We start from the raw sequence: 12,010 nt of genomic DNA on the forward strand, positions 1-12,010 counted from the left end.
CTTTCCCAGTGCAGCTTTTCCCAGAGGCAGCTCCAGACGGGGTGAGGAACCAGCTGCTTTCAGCCTCCTGGGGAAGGGGGAAAGGGCTGCTCTACACCCACTCCAGGGCCTCTCCAGGACTCTCCCCAAAACCTTCCCCAGCTCCGTCAGGGGGTGAGTTTCTCCCTCCTTGCTGGTTTGGGACCATCACCGTCTGGCCAGTGCTGAGAGAAGATCCAGCCTGGCATCTGTCTGCTGTGGAGGCTGGAGCAAGCCTGGCATTGGATGGTGGGGTGCGTGTCCCAGCTCCCAGCAGCCTGAATCTTCCCTGCTGCCTCTGCTAATTGCAAACGCTAATTAAATCCAGGAGGAGGGCTGCAAAACCTTGTCTTTTTTCCTTGCCATCTGTGGGACATGGCTCCTGGTGGGGACAGCACCCACGGGAATCCCGACAGCACCTGCCCCTATCCCGAGGGCCTGAGGGGGTCCACAAAATCAGCACCTGCAGCAGCCGGGGAGCTTGGCTGAGCCCCAGGAGAGCAGTTGGCACCAGGGTCTGGGTTTGTCCCCAGCCCATGCCCCTGTCCAGGGGTGACCCCCCCAGCAGAGACCCCTGGCCTTCCCGTGGCACCCCCTTCCACTGCCCCACACCATGCTGGGGGTCACTGGGCATCCCCAGAGCTGCTTGGGGGAGGAAGGTGCTGGCTGGCTGGATGGTGTGGGATTAGCGATGGGGGACAGGTGAGGGCGGCCCTTTCATTGCCACCATGATCAGCGTCTCCTGCACCCCTAGGGTCCCCTGTGTGGCCCCAGAGCCATGTCCCATCTGTGTCCCCCTGGCCCAGTGCTATAGCTGGGTCCACTGGGGACTGTGCGACCTCATGGGCCACAGCCCACCTGCAGCAGGTGCAGGATGGGGGACCTCTAGCCAAGGCGTTGGGTTTAGGGGCCGGTCCCTGACCCGAGGGGACTGGGGCCATCCTGCAGCACCCCAAAACCCTCTGGGCACAGCAGGCGCTGCTGCCAGCAGAGGGCAGGCAGCGGCCGCGCTCAGCGGGTGCCCTGTCCTGCATCCCTGACCCATCCCTTTGTCCCAAAGGCTTTCCCTCCTTATGGCCATCCCCTCCCCATGGCCATCCGCTCCCCATGGCCATCCCCTCCCCATGGCCATCCCCAGCAGCGTTGCCAGCTCCCATAGCCGGGGTGGGGGCTGCACTGGCTGTCCCCCCTCCCCGAGTCTGCTCACCCTGTTAGCTGCTCTGCTGTGTGGCCTTTAGGGCTGGCTTTGGTTTCACAGCCCTGAGCTCTGGCCTGGGAGGGGGCAGTGAGCCATAGCCCCCATTGGGGGTTTGGCAGCCTCTGCCCTGTCCCCTCCTGAGGCACGATGCTGGTGGGTTTCAGTCTCATCACCTGCCCCTTGTGAGCTGCTCCCGCTGAGAGCTTTTGGGGAAACTTCCTGGGTGTCAGCAGGGCTTTCCCAGGGTGTAACTGGTGCTGCTGCCTCTTACCCTGCCCCAGGGCCCCTCCGAGAAGAGCTGGGCACCGGGGTCTGTCCAGCCCCCACCGGGGCAACCAGCAAGGAACCCCTTCGCCACCCCATCCCCAGCTTCACCACCCCACCACCCATGTTAGCCACGTCCCAAGAGCCTCGAAGGACCACACAGCCCCTGATGGGTTCTGATCCCGACTCCTGGCAACATGGTCAGCACAGCTAATGCTGTTTTATGAGGTGAGTAGCCATTCTCCATGACCCAGCAGGTCACATATGTTGTCTCTCTTCCCCTGGGGTCAGCCCAGCGATGGGGACGACCCCGACACAGAGACCCCCGGCCCCGATGGCTGCGTGGGAGCAGCCCAGCACCTCCCATCACAACACACCCCAAGGAACTATATTTTTTAAAATATTTTATTTCTTTTTTTTTTCTCAATACTGACATTACAAAAAAAAAAAAAGGAAAAAAAATTACAAAAAAAAAGCACTATAAAACATTCAGATCTCACTGAAACCGAGAAAAACAAAGCAGCTTGCATCTGCGCGCTGGCCTGTCTTCTCGCTTGCGGTGTCCACCAGATTTTGCTCTACATTGAAGTCCACAGGGACCAGTGGAAGGAACCGTCAGCATCCCCTCGCCGGCAAAACCGGGCAATTAATTAAGCAGCGCCCAACGGCTCTCCTCACCCTGTATAATACACTGTACAGCTGTACACCCAGCCCTGATGGATGCCCCGTGCTTGCCCCCCTGCCCCAAAAGATCCCCTATTTCAAGTTAGTGATTTATCTTAAAAAAAAAAAGTATTCTTGGGGCGGGGGGTATATTTTGGCTGGGGTTTTCTCGGTAGTGCTGCGGTGGAAGAGAAGCGGTACAAACCCAGGTAGGTTGAACACACCTCCCACTCCGTAGAAGCTCTTTCCCGGGAAAAAAAATACTGGCACGAGGCAGAGTGGGCCGAGAAAGATAAGAAATATAAAAATTCTCCTGATGGAAATCCAAAGGTTTTAAAAAAATACAGCATTTGAAAACAAAGCCACCAAGCAGACTGCCTCATGCACCTCCCAGCTCCACCCTGACACCCAGAAATGCCTCCTGAATGAATTGTCCCTGTAGAAAAATATATACATGTGCCTGTCTCTTCTTATTAAAAACCCTAAGGTTGAACTCAAACGCTAGTGAAACCCACAGCTCTGCTCACGCTTGGCTCTGCTTTTGCACCCAGACTTGTGCTACAAACCCCCCACTCCTCTGCTCTGCGGTTGGCTTGATGTTTGTGTGGCTGAACCATCCTCTCCCGCCAAAAAAAAAAAAAAAAAAAAAAAAGTCAGGGTGCACCACGCCAGGAACCCCAAAATGGGCAGAGAAAAAACCCTTACTGAGTTTATCTAACGAGCTCTATATATATGTATTTATAAAAGCAGCAACGCAAACTCAACACATCTGAACAAGAAAGCTCCACCCTGGGCTTTCCCCCCCTCCTCCGGCCGCCTGGGGCTCTGCGGGCAGCGGGTGCAGGCAGCTGCTGCCCACGGGTACCAGGGACAGCCCCGGGCAGGGGCAGGAGGATGGACGGGACCGTCCCCACGTGCTCCGTCGTTTGGCACAGCCGAGGCTTGGTTGTAGGCTTGGCACAGGAGAGCGGACCACGGTTGGACTCGCTACCGTGGTCCCAAGTGAGAAACAGTCTGGCTACAGGGTGGGGAGGAGGGGGGGCCACCACGGGCGGGAGCGACCCGCACCGCGGTACGGCCGGGACCCCGAACAGCAGCAAGTGTCAAAGAGGGGGAGAGAAAAACCAACAGCGGGGACGCCAGATCCTGCGGAGTCCTATTTACACTGCGCCGGACCCCGACAAGTCCAGCCTCTCGTGGGAAAAGTGGCCTGAAAAGCAGGTGACATAAAAAAACCCACAATGTGACGCACCTCCCCGGGCAAAGGGCCCGCGCGGCTTGCTTGTGCGAGGTGGAAAAAGCTGGACCGCCGGGGAAAAAATAGAGTCCGGCAGCTGGGAGAGCTGTGATGGGCAGGAACCTCCCCGCTGCCGGAGTAGAAAACAGGCCAAGAGGGATGGATGGGGAGAGGGATGGATGAGGAGGGTGGGTTGGGTGGGATTTTTGGGGAAGGAAAGCGGTGTGATGGGGTGGTTTGTTGTTTGTTGTCTTTTTTTTTTGTTGGTTTTTTTTTTTTTTTTTTTTTGCATTTGAAAGTGCTGTGGCACCTCTGCTCCGTGCGGGCCGGGTGCTGCGGCACGTGCGTTTGGAGTATTGCTGCTTGGAGGAGAGTCCCCAGGCTCTAGGAGCACGGGAGGTGCTGCTTGAGGATCTGTCTCGTCTGGGGAGCTATTCTGTCCGGGAAGCGGATTTTGAACTCCACGATCAAGTCTCCTCGCTGGCTGGGGGCCTTGGGGAAGGGCAGCCCCTCCCCACGCAGTCTCTTCACTGTCCCTGGCTTGATGATGTCGTTGCAGGGCAGCGGGATCACCCGCCCGTCGATGGTGGGAATGTTCACGGTGCAGCCGCACAAGGCCTGGGGAGGGGGGGAGAAGAGGAGGACACGCCGTCAGATGGGGCTGACACCCCAAAGCATCCCGCCGGACGCCCCCCGTCCCCCCTACCAGCCGCTCCCTGGGTTAAACCGCTCGGCTCTGCTCAGGTGACGCCCAAGAGCATCGCTCGACGCTCACCAGTGCAAACCTAGGTCTCCACTGGTGACAGCCCAGTCTAACCACCATCAGCTGTGTGGGAGAGGTTGCCCCAGCTGAGGGATGCCCCAGGAGAGGGGTTCCCCAGCCTCATGGTGGGGAAGGATCTCCCCACCCCAACACCTCCTGGGCTCCCCAGGAGGCACCGCCAGCAACTGCCCGGCCACTCGCAGCAACAGGACAGGTTAAATTTAGCCCCTTCCCTTCCCCAGCCTCACCGCCCAACCTCAGGCAGCCGAAAATCCAGCTGAGATCATCGGATGCCGCCGCGGTTCATCAGCTGTCACCCTCTGCAGCCCAACAGCTCTGCCCGGCGCTGGGGGTTATCTATAGCACAGCCCTCGTCCTGCCTCCCCCAAAACAGCCCCCAAAAGGTTACGCTGGGGTGGGAGGGTGGTGTGGCCGCAGCACAGCACCGAGCTTTCCTAGAAGGGGACCTAGAAGGTCCCGGAGGGGCTGGTCCCTGTCACCAGTCCCCATCGCGAAGCCATGATCCGGTTTTGTGGGTGCCCCCCCACTGCACCCCAGCCCCCGGCAGCAGCCAGGGTGGTGGGTGCCGCGGCAGCCGCAAGCCGGCCTGCATTAGCCAGCCACGTGACGCGGGAATGCAGCAAGAAAATCCTTGTGTCCTTAAATAACTCAGACAGCTCTGGCGTACACGTGGGCAGGACCGTCTCCAGGCTTTCGGCAAGGGCTGAGGGAGAGAACTGCGGAGCGATGCTTCTGGAAGGGGGGGCGGGGGGGCGCTGGGGGTACAGCAGGCAGGGAGCTGGCGCAGGCCCGTCCCCTCCGAGCTGGGTCCTGGGGGGCCCAGCCCTCCCAAAATGGCCTGCAAAGGGAGGGGAGGAGGATGCAATTGCTGTTTCTGGGGTAGATGGGGGGTGGGGGGGATGTTCTGCACTCCCCTCCCCAGGAAAAGCCTCCCCAGTGGCAGAGCAGCAACAGGCACCAGGAGAAACATCTCTTCTCCTGCTGGCCACCGGCTCAGGGCCAGCGGCTGTGGCTTCTGTGGCTGAGCCAGGGCTTTGCACCAGGGTGATCGCAGAGGGACCCATGCCAGAGCCAGCTGGTGGGCTCTGGTGAGCAGGGAACAGGAGACATGTGGCCATCTCCTTGCACAGCTCCTCTGCGTGGGGTCTGCTCCTGGGAAGTGTCTCCTCCAGGGATGAGCTTTTCTGGCTGCAGGACGCTCCTCGCCAGCTCCGTGTGAGCAGCGGGTGCTTGGCTGGATCTCCAGCAGGTTGGGGGGGAATTGAAAGATGACCTCCCCCCATATTCTGCCCTGTGCTCGCCCAAGGATGCCGGAGCCTTCCTGCTGGCCAGTGCCCACCATAATGCACCGTGGAGGGTTGTGTGGGTCCATGTGTGCCAGGGAAAGGACATCTCCAGCCACAAAATGGGAAGGAGGAGTTCTCTATGGGAGCGTGTGGATGGGGCAAGCAGAGGGATGCGAGCAGGAGCAGGCGGTAACAGCGAAAGCAGACAGGATCTTAATGTTTCCTTCCTAGAGCCAAGATGCGAGAATCTGAGCCGATTGCTCCTCCACCGTATGTCCCTGTTTTTCATTCTTCTTGTCCAACTTTGCTGGCATTTGGGAAAACGGTTGCTGAATTAACACCAGTAACTGTGGGAGCTGCCCTGCATCCTAGAAAGAGGCTCGGATTATCCCTAGGGATGAAATCACCCAGGGTTTGATAGCTGAGCGCTGTGCTGTGAGAGCAGAGCTTTATCTAGGTCAGCGTCGGGTCCTCCTCCGCTCGCAGCAAAGCTGCCGGGGGGGAGGACGGGGACGTCGCCACCGGCCGCGTCTCCGCCAGGATGCTTCGAGGAAGGTGACGCCAGGTAAAGGATGCAAAGCGGGCGAACGCCGCGGGCAGGCGTGCGGCAGCCGGGCGGGTGCAAGCCCCTGCCAGCAGCGCTGCCTGAAGATCTGCCTCCCGGGAGAGGCAGCTGCCGGTGCAGCAGTGCCATTCCTCCTTCCTCCGGCCTCCCGCTGCGATGCACGCCTGTAATTTTAGGAAGGGACACTTCCCCGCAGCCCACGAGTCCCCTGGGGGAAGCCCTCAAATGCCTCTGTCTCCTGTAGCAGCCGGGTGGCAAACACCTCACGCTGCCCCGGCCGAGGGCACGTGGCACCCGTTGGGGCTGGGACGCAAAGGCCAGGAGGGCATCGCCTCCCCGGGTTGATCGGTGGAGGGGTCTGTGGGATGGAGGAGGAGGAGGAGAGGAGGAAGATGCTCTCCTGAGTGCCCCCATCCCGAGCACCAGGTGCTTTGCTGCCCGTGGCAGCAGGGTGCCGGTGAGGGGTCTCCGGCACAGCCACCAGTCCCGTCACAGCACCCACCGCCTGCCAGCTCTGCCTGCTGGCACCATGCCGTGCCGCTCTCTCGGCAGCGGGAAAGACTAAAGCTCAAGCTAAAAAAGGGAAGACTCACAGGGAGAGAGTGCGCTAGGAGAGTGCCCGAGGCTACGGCCGTAGGCTCAGGTGATGGAGAGGCTGCAACACAATGGCGCTCCGTCACATACTGAGGTGGTGGCATATGGAGTCAGGGATCTCCCAGCATCTGCTCGTGCTCCAGAGCACTTAAGGTACTTCTTCTCATGGAAGATAAAAGTAGCAAAATGTCACCCTGCCCTGTCAAGCAGCAGGCTGGCGAGCATCCCTCAGGATGCTCAGCACGTTGGATTTGCAGCGGAGGAGGACAGAGACCAGACTATCCAGCTCAGAGAGACAAAGAATTTGCCCGGACCGGCAACTTTCCACTTTGTGACCGCCTCGTGCAGACCAAACGCCAGCACGCCCGCCTTGCTCACAGAGCTCACAAGCGCCCAGCACCAGCGCTCCTGGTGCGATAGCACATGGGGCCGGAGCAGGCTTCTCCACTTGGTTCTTGAAGGGCAACTCCAGGCAAGAGTCCCTCCAGCCTGAGCAGCACATGAACTCGGGCCAGTGTTGCCAGGACATCAGCACAGCCAGCTTGGGGTTAAATTTACAGATAGGGGACGGCACAGAAGGAAAGATCTGAGATATGGCATGCATGGCTCCATAAATAAGGCAGCCTCTCCTGAGTATTTCTGGAGCGGCCAGGGAAGCCGGCCACCGCAGGAATAAACCTCTGCACTTTGCACCGCGAAGCAAATTCAGCTCCTGATTCCGCAGGTTAACTCGAGCTGAGTTTGCTCCTGGAGCACCCAGCTCTGCCTGACACACGTGGCTGCCCCTTGCCCCCAGTACACCCAGTCGCAGCCCCAGCCGGGGTGCAGAGCCATCGCAACACCCTCCCAACTTGCTGGCACACTAACGAGCTCACGTTTCCCTACCTCAGGTCTGGCCCATTGAGCTTATTTCCATTAAATGCATTTGGGAACATAAATCTGTCTTCAGAAGAAGAAAAAAAAAAATCAGCTCATTAAGAAGACAGACAGCGTCTACAGTCTGAAAGGAACAGCAAATGGCATCTGCCAAAAACGTCAATGTTAAATGCAGCTGCCAGCAGGGATTTATTAAAAGGTAGTTATACAGCAGCAGCGGCGAACGGCACATCTTGTCCTGGGGTAATCTCCCCTTCCTCTCCCACCTTCGCGCAGCTCGCTGGCTCTGATGCATCCAGCCCCGCTGTGACCTCCAGGGCTGGCAGCCGGGATGTGTTGGGGTTTTGCTCGCTGCCTTAATATTTCATTTGTTTGGTTCTTTATCTAAGGAAGCCAGAATCAAGGAAAAGAGCTGGTTTGGGCTAAAGCATTGCTCTGGGAGGGTGAGGTACCATCTTTCTCTGTGTGACCCTGCTCTCCATCCGTGGGGGGAGGCTCCCCACGCTATCCTGGACAGTAACTAAGCCACAGCAGGCTCAGCTACGAGAACAAGCAGGGACCGGACTCATGCCAGCCAACTTGGGTTTTCCCTTGTTCCTACGGAGGATCTGGGCTCTCTTCCACATGTGAATACACTATGCTAAAATAGAAGGACAAGACATACGGGGAAGGGAGAAAATGGGTAAATACCACCTGTATTGGCTCAAGAATCAAGGCGCGTTCAGCAGGGACCGCAGCACCTGTGTCCTACTCCCCAGCATGGAGGATGAGCACCTCCAAAACCAAGCACGAGTTGGCCTCTGCAGCTTCCCTCTGCAGCGGCCTTTGCTCATATCTCTCATGACCTACCTGGTCCTTCCTCATCAGTGCAGGACAAGGACTGACTGCCATCTTGGCCCCATGTGCCATGACCCAGTGTTACCTCCCACCCCGTGGAATTTCCCACACATACCCACCTCTTTAAGACTGATGTTTGCCGTGTAGACCACATTCGTCCCATCCCTCTTGAAGTGCGAGTGAGGCTTGTCCTTGAGGATGAAGACGATGTCAGCAGGGATGTTGTCTGGGGTGGCATCCCCTTCTTTGGGGAACGTGATTTTGGTTCCCTCCTTCCAACCCCGTTTGATGACAATGTTTAGGATCTTGTCCTCAGTCCGCATGGTCCGGCCATCAGCATTGAGCCTTCTGCGGGTGATCTTCATCCTCTTGGTGGAGCCATGGTAGATCTCTTCCAGGGACACCTTGAGCTCATGGATGACAGGTGGGTCTTGGACCTTCCTCCGCGTATGCAGGGACTCTTGGTGCCGCCGGTGAACCCCGTTAATGCCATTGAAGCCAAACCTACCGAAGGCACTGAAAGGGTCGTCATCGTCATCAATATCCATGTCTTCCTGGTCAAAGCCATTGAACATCCGGGAGCGGCTGCTAGCAAAAAAGATGTCAAAAGGGTTGGAGCCTCCAAAGAAGGATGCAAAGGTGGCATGGGGGTCTCCGTGGAAGGTGTAGTGGAAAGTGTTCCCTGAGCCACCTGAAGAGCCACCTCCAGTTTTGAGACCTGGAAGAGAAGGGGGAAGATGAGACACTAACGCTCCCCACCAGTGGGTGCTGTGCTGGGACCGCACTTTCCAAGCGGGAGTGTGGTCTCTGCTGGCTCCAGGCAGCCTTTCCAGCATCTCCTGGGGGTGCAGGTCACCCCCTCCAGCCCAGCCACCTGCAGAGAGCGTGGGCAAGGAAGGCATCACCCCAACCCACAACACACAGCCCTGCCCCTACACCCATCAAGCTGAAAATCCATTCAGGTTTTGTCCCTGCTGCCCCTACTGAAGTGCTTCTTTGGTTCTCTCCACCTAATCATGGCCTTTGCATTCAGAACATTTCCTGACCGGCCCATCTCCATTTTTCCCTATAGGCAGGCTCCCTTCTGCCCACATAGCCCTAGCTCTTGGGCTGCACTGATGGTCCAGGAGCATCATGTCCTGCAGGTGAGAACAGGCTTTGAGCTCAGCAAGCGACTGTGACTCTGGGTGGCAGAGCAGGTGGGGGTCAGCAAAGCCCCAGGTCGGCACACATCTCCCTGTATAACCCCTCTACAAAATGACAGGTAAGCTCAAGGGCTAGACCTTTTGGGAAACTCCTCTCCCAGGTCCTGGGCTGAGCCTTAGGTCACTACAATCCCCCCAAAGTCCCAAGCAGCTGAGGCACATGACGTGGCCCCCCCGGAGAGGACACACATGCTCTGCAAGGTTATTTTTGATCAGGAGGGGCCAGGAAGGGTTAAGCCAAGGACTATTTTCAGGGCATGTCAGTCACAGTGAAGGGCTATTTCTGACGGGTCCCTCCTGACAACCCACTGCCCCCCCTCAGCAGAGACAGAAGGGGGACCAGCCCAGAGTGGGCAAGTCTGGGGGTCTCCTCTGATCGATGAAGTGAGCTGGGGGAGCTTTCACTTCGCTTTGCTCACCCCAGTGTGTGGCAGCCAGCAGCCCCTTGAAATGTCAATCCCCAAGACATGCTGCTCCGAAAAAAAGGCATCCGATGGGAAACAAAAGCGTGGGGGACCATGGAGCACGACTGGTCTGACAGAGTTCGGCTTTGCCAGGACTCCCCGTCCCGCTGCAACGAGGGGGTGATTTCCCAAATCCTCGACGAGCCCCCACTCCCAAACAGACTGTACAGCCAGGAGGTTTCACCTTCAATCCCGTGACGCCAGCCCGAGCCGGGTCCGATTTCGGGTGCCTCTGGGGAAAGGCAGGTTTCCCACTTGAGACAGCCACTTCTCATTTTACAAGGTGGCAAATCACTCTGCCTGGTGCATCCATCACAGCCCTGACATAACTATTGGGTCGAGAATTAACCCACCACCGGTTAATTCTGCCGGTGGCTCGTTAGGGGATGCACCTGCCCGCTGGCCCCGCGAGAGGGGTTGCCTCTTCCACCCCGCAGCCTGCTCCTGCCAGACCTCCTGCTCTTTTAAGCACCCAAGCCCTGGGCTGATTAATGCAGATGCTATTCGGCACTCTCCTCGAATGGGGTTGTGCTCTTCCATCTTCGACTAATAAGGCCGCCTGCGGTGGAGCAGCTCTCCTCCTCCTCCTCCTTCGTGCCAACCACCAGACAACAGCAGCCTCTTGGTTTCAAAACAAGGACCTATTACTTAAATTGGGAAAAGCTTTGAATCCTGTAGGTCAGCCCGTACTGGGGAGGACAGCAGGACCAGTGCCCAAACATGGGGGGGAACGCGGGCAAAAGCAGTACTTCTCTGCTGGGATATTTAGGTCAACTAAAGGGTGGCTAACAAATTATCCCAGGTATGACTCAGGAGGTGAGCTCCATCCACTTCCATCATCTCAGGTGGCTCCTGGGGGTTTGGGGTGAAGGGCAGGGAGAGCCCAGCCATCCCGGGAAGCAGGGTGGTGGGTTGGAAAGGCGGAGCAGCCCAGGGGGAGAGCAGGTCGAGAGGGGATTTCTGGCATCAGCAGAGCCTTCGCCCTCCCCAGTTTTGTGGCTATTAGCCCCGTTTCGGGGGGCAGGCATGAACCCCAGTGACACCTCTGTGTGAAAATGCTCCCTCGCCTATTAAAACTGATTTTGACCCCGCACCCCTGCCTCCAAGCGGGCAGCGCTCACTCCCTTACCTTCCTCCCCATACTGGTCGTAAACGGCTCGTTTCTTGGGGTCGCTCAGGACATCGTAAGCCTCCGCGATCTCCTTGAACTTCTCCTCGGCGTTGGGGTCTTTATTCTTATCGGGGTGATACTTCAGGGCCATTTTCCGATAGGCTTTCTTGATTTCATCCTCGTTGGCGCCAGACTGGATGCCTAAAATCTTGTAATAGTCCTTCCCCATGACGGCGACGCTGCCGGGAGCTGAGTACTTATTCCTGAAAGCAGAAAGACAGCTCTCTGTAAGGTGAATTATCACTCTGGGGCCACCGGGGATGGGACCGGCACGCACTTATCGCGGAGCCGCTGCTCCCTGCGTCCCACCGGCCAGCAGCACCAGAGCCGGCTCAAGTCCACGCTTCCCACCGGAGGTCAGAGCCCCGGCGCCGGGACCTGCCCTGGCTCCGGTTTTACCCCACCAAACCCCACGGCGGGGACGGGGAGACTCATCTCTGAGGCTGACAGGGAGAGGGAGAGCCCGAGACGGGGCACGGCGTTATTATAGGGGCCACGCCACTGCTAACGTCAGGCCAGGACTGCGTCCCAGTCCCGTCCCCGTCCCGTCCCCCCTCAGCTGAGCCAGGAGGGCTGAGCTATGTCTAAATGTAGCCGCCGGCCCGTGTCCGTCCTCCCCTCATGGTTCTCTCCCAGCCAGGGACCTGCGACCCGAGTCAGGGTGATGACAGCAGGTTTTTGAGGCTGAAAGCGGCAGCAGGGACCATGCTGCTGCCTTCACCTTAAAGGAACTTCAAACATTTTGTTCCTGAAAGCAATTGGCATTCAGCTGGAGATAAGCGCCTCCGGTGTGTCAGAGCCGTAATTTCTATTTAGCGAGGAGAGAACGAAGCCGTTAGACAGAAACA

The 12,010-nt window shown here is 58.1% G+C and overlaps 1 protein-coding gene across 3 annotated transcripts; it reads right to left on the reverse strand.

Annotated features, from left to right (window-relative positions):
• Window positions 1-1,873: 1,873 nt before the first annotated feature.
• On the reverse strand, window positions 1,874-11,605 carry DNAJB5 (DnaJ heat shock protein family (Hsp40) member B5). 3 transcript variants are annotated; one of them, XM_082497554.1, is made up of 4 exons: window positions 11,440-11,605; window positions 11,121-11,365; window positions 8,442-9,040; window positions 1,874-3,998 (listed from the first exon to the last, which is right to left on the reverse strand). In XM_082497554.1, the coding sequence occupies exons 2-4, from the start codon at window positions 11,329-11,331 to the stop codon at window positions 3,765-3,767; spliced, it is 1,044 nt and encodes a 347-aa protein (XP_082353680.1). In that variant the 5' UTR covers window positions 11,332-11,365; window positions 11,440-11,605; the 3' UTR covers window positions 1,874-3,764. The 3 variants fall into 3 exon arrangements, with proteins under 3 accessions (XP_082353680.1, XP_082353681.1, XP_082353682.1); XM_082497556.1 differs by lacking the exon at window positions 1,874-3,998 and adding an exon at window positions 7,668-7,869; XM_082497555.1 differs by lacking the exon at window positions 11,440-11,605 and having other exon boundaries at window positions 11,121-11,426.
• Window positions 11,606-12,010: the final 405 nt, after the last annotated feature.

Source organism: Vanellus vanellus, assembly GCF_965231255.1.
Source record: "Vanellus vanellus genome assembly, chromosome: Z".
Classification (NCBI taxonomy): Eukaryota; Metazoa; Chordata; class Aves; order Charadriiformes; family Charadriidae; genus Vanellus; species Vanellus vanellus.

Coding starts and splice junctions, on each gene's coding strand:
- DNAJB5 (XM_082497554.1), bottom strand. CDS start 11,331: ATGGGGAAGGACTATTACAAGATTTTAGGCATCCAGTCTGGCGCCAAC. Junction 9,041..11,120: donor CGACCAGTATGGGGAGGAAG/GTAAGGGAGTGA, acceptor CTTCTCTTCCAG/GTCTCAAAACTGGAGGTGGC. Junction 3,999..8,441: donor CAAACATCAGTCTTAAAGAG/GTGGGTATGTGT, acceptor CCCCCTCCCCAG/GCCTTGTGCGGCTGCACCGT.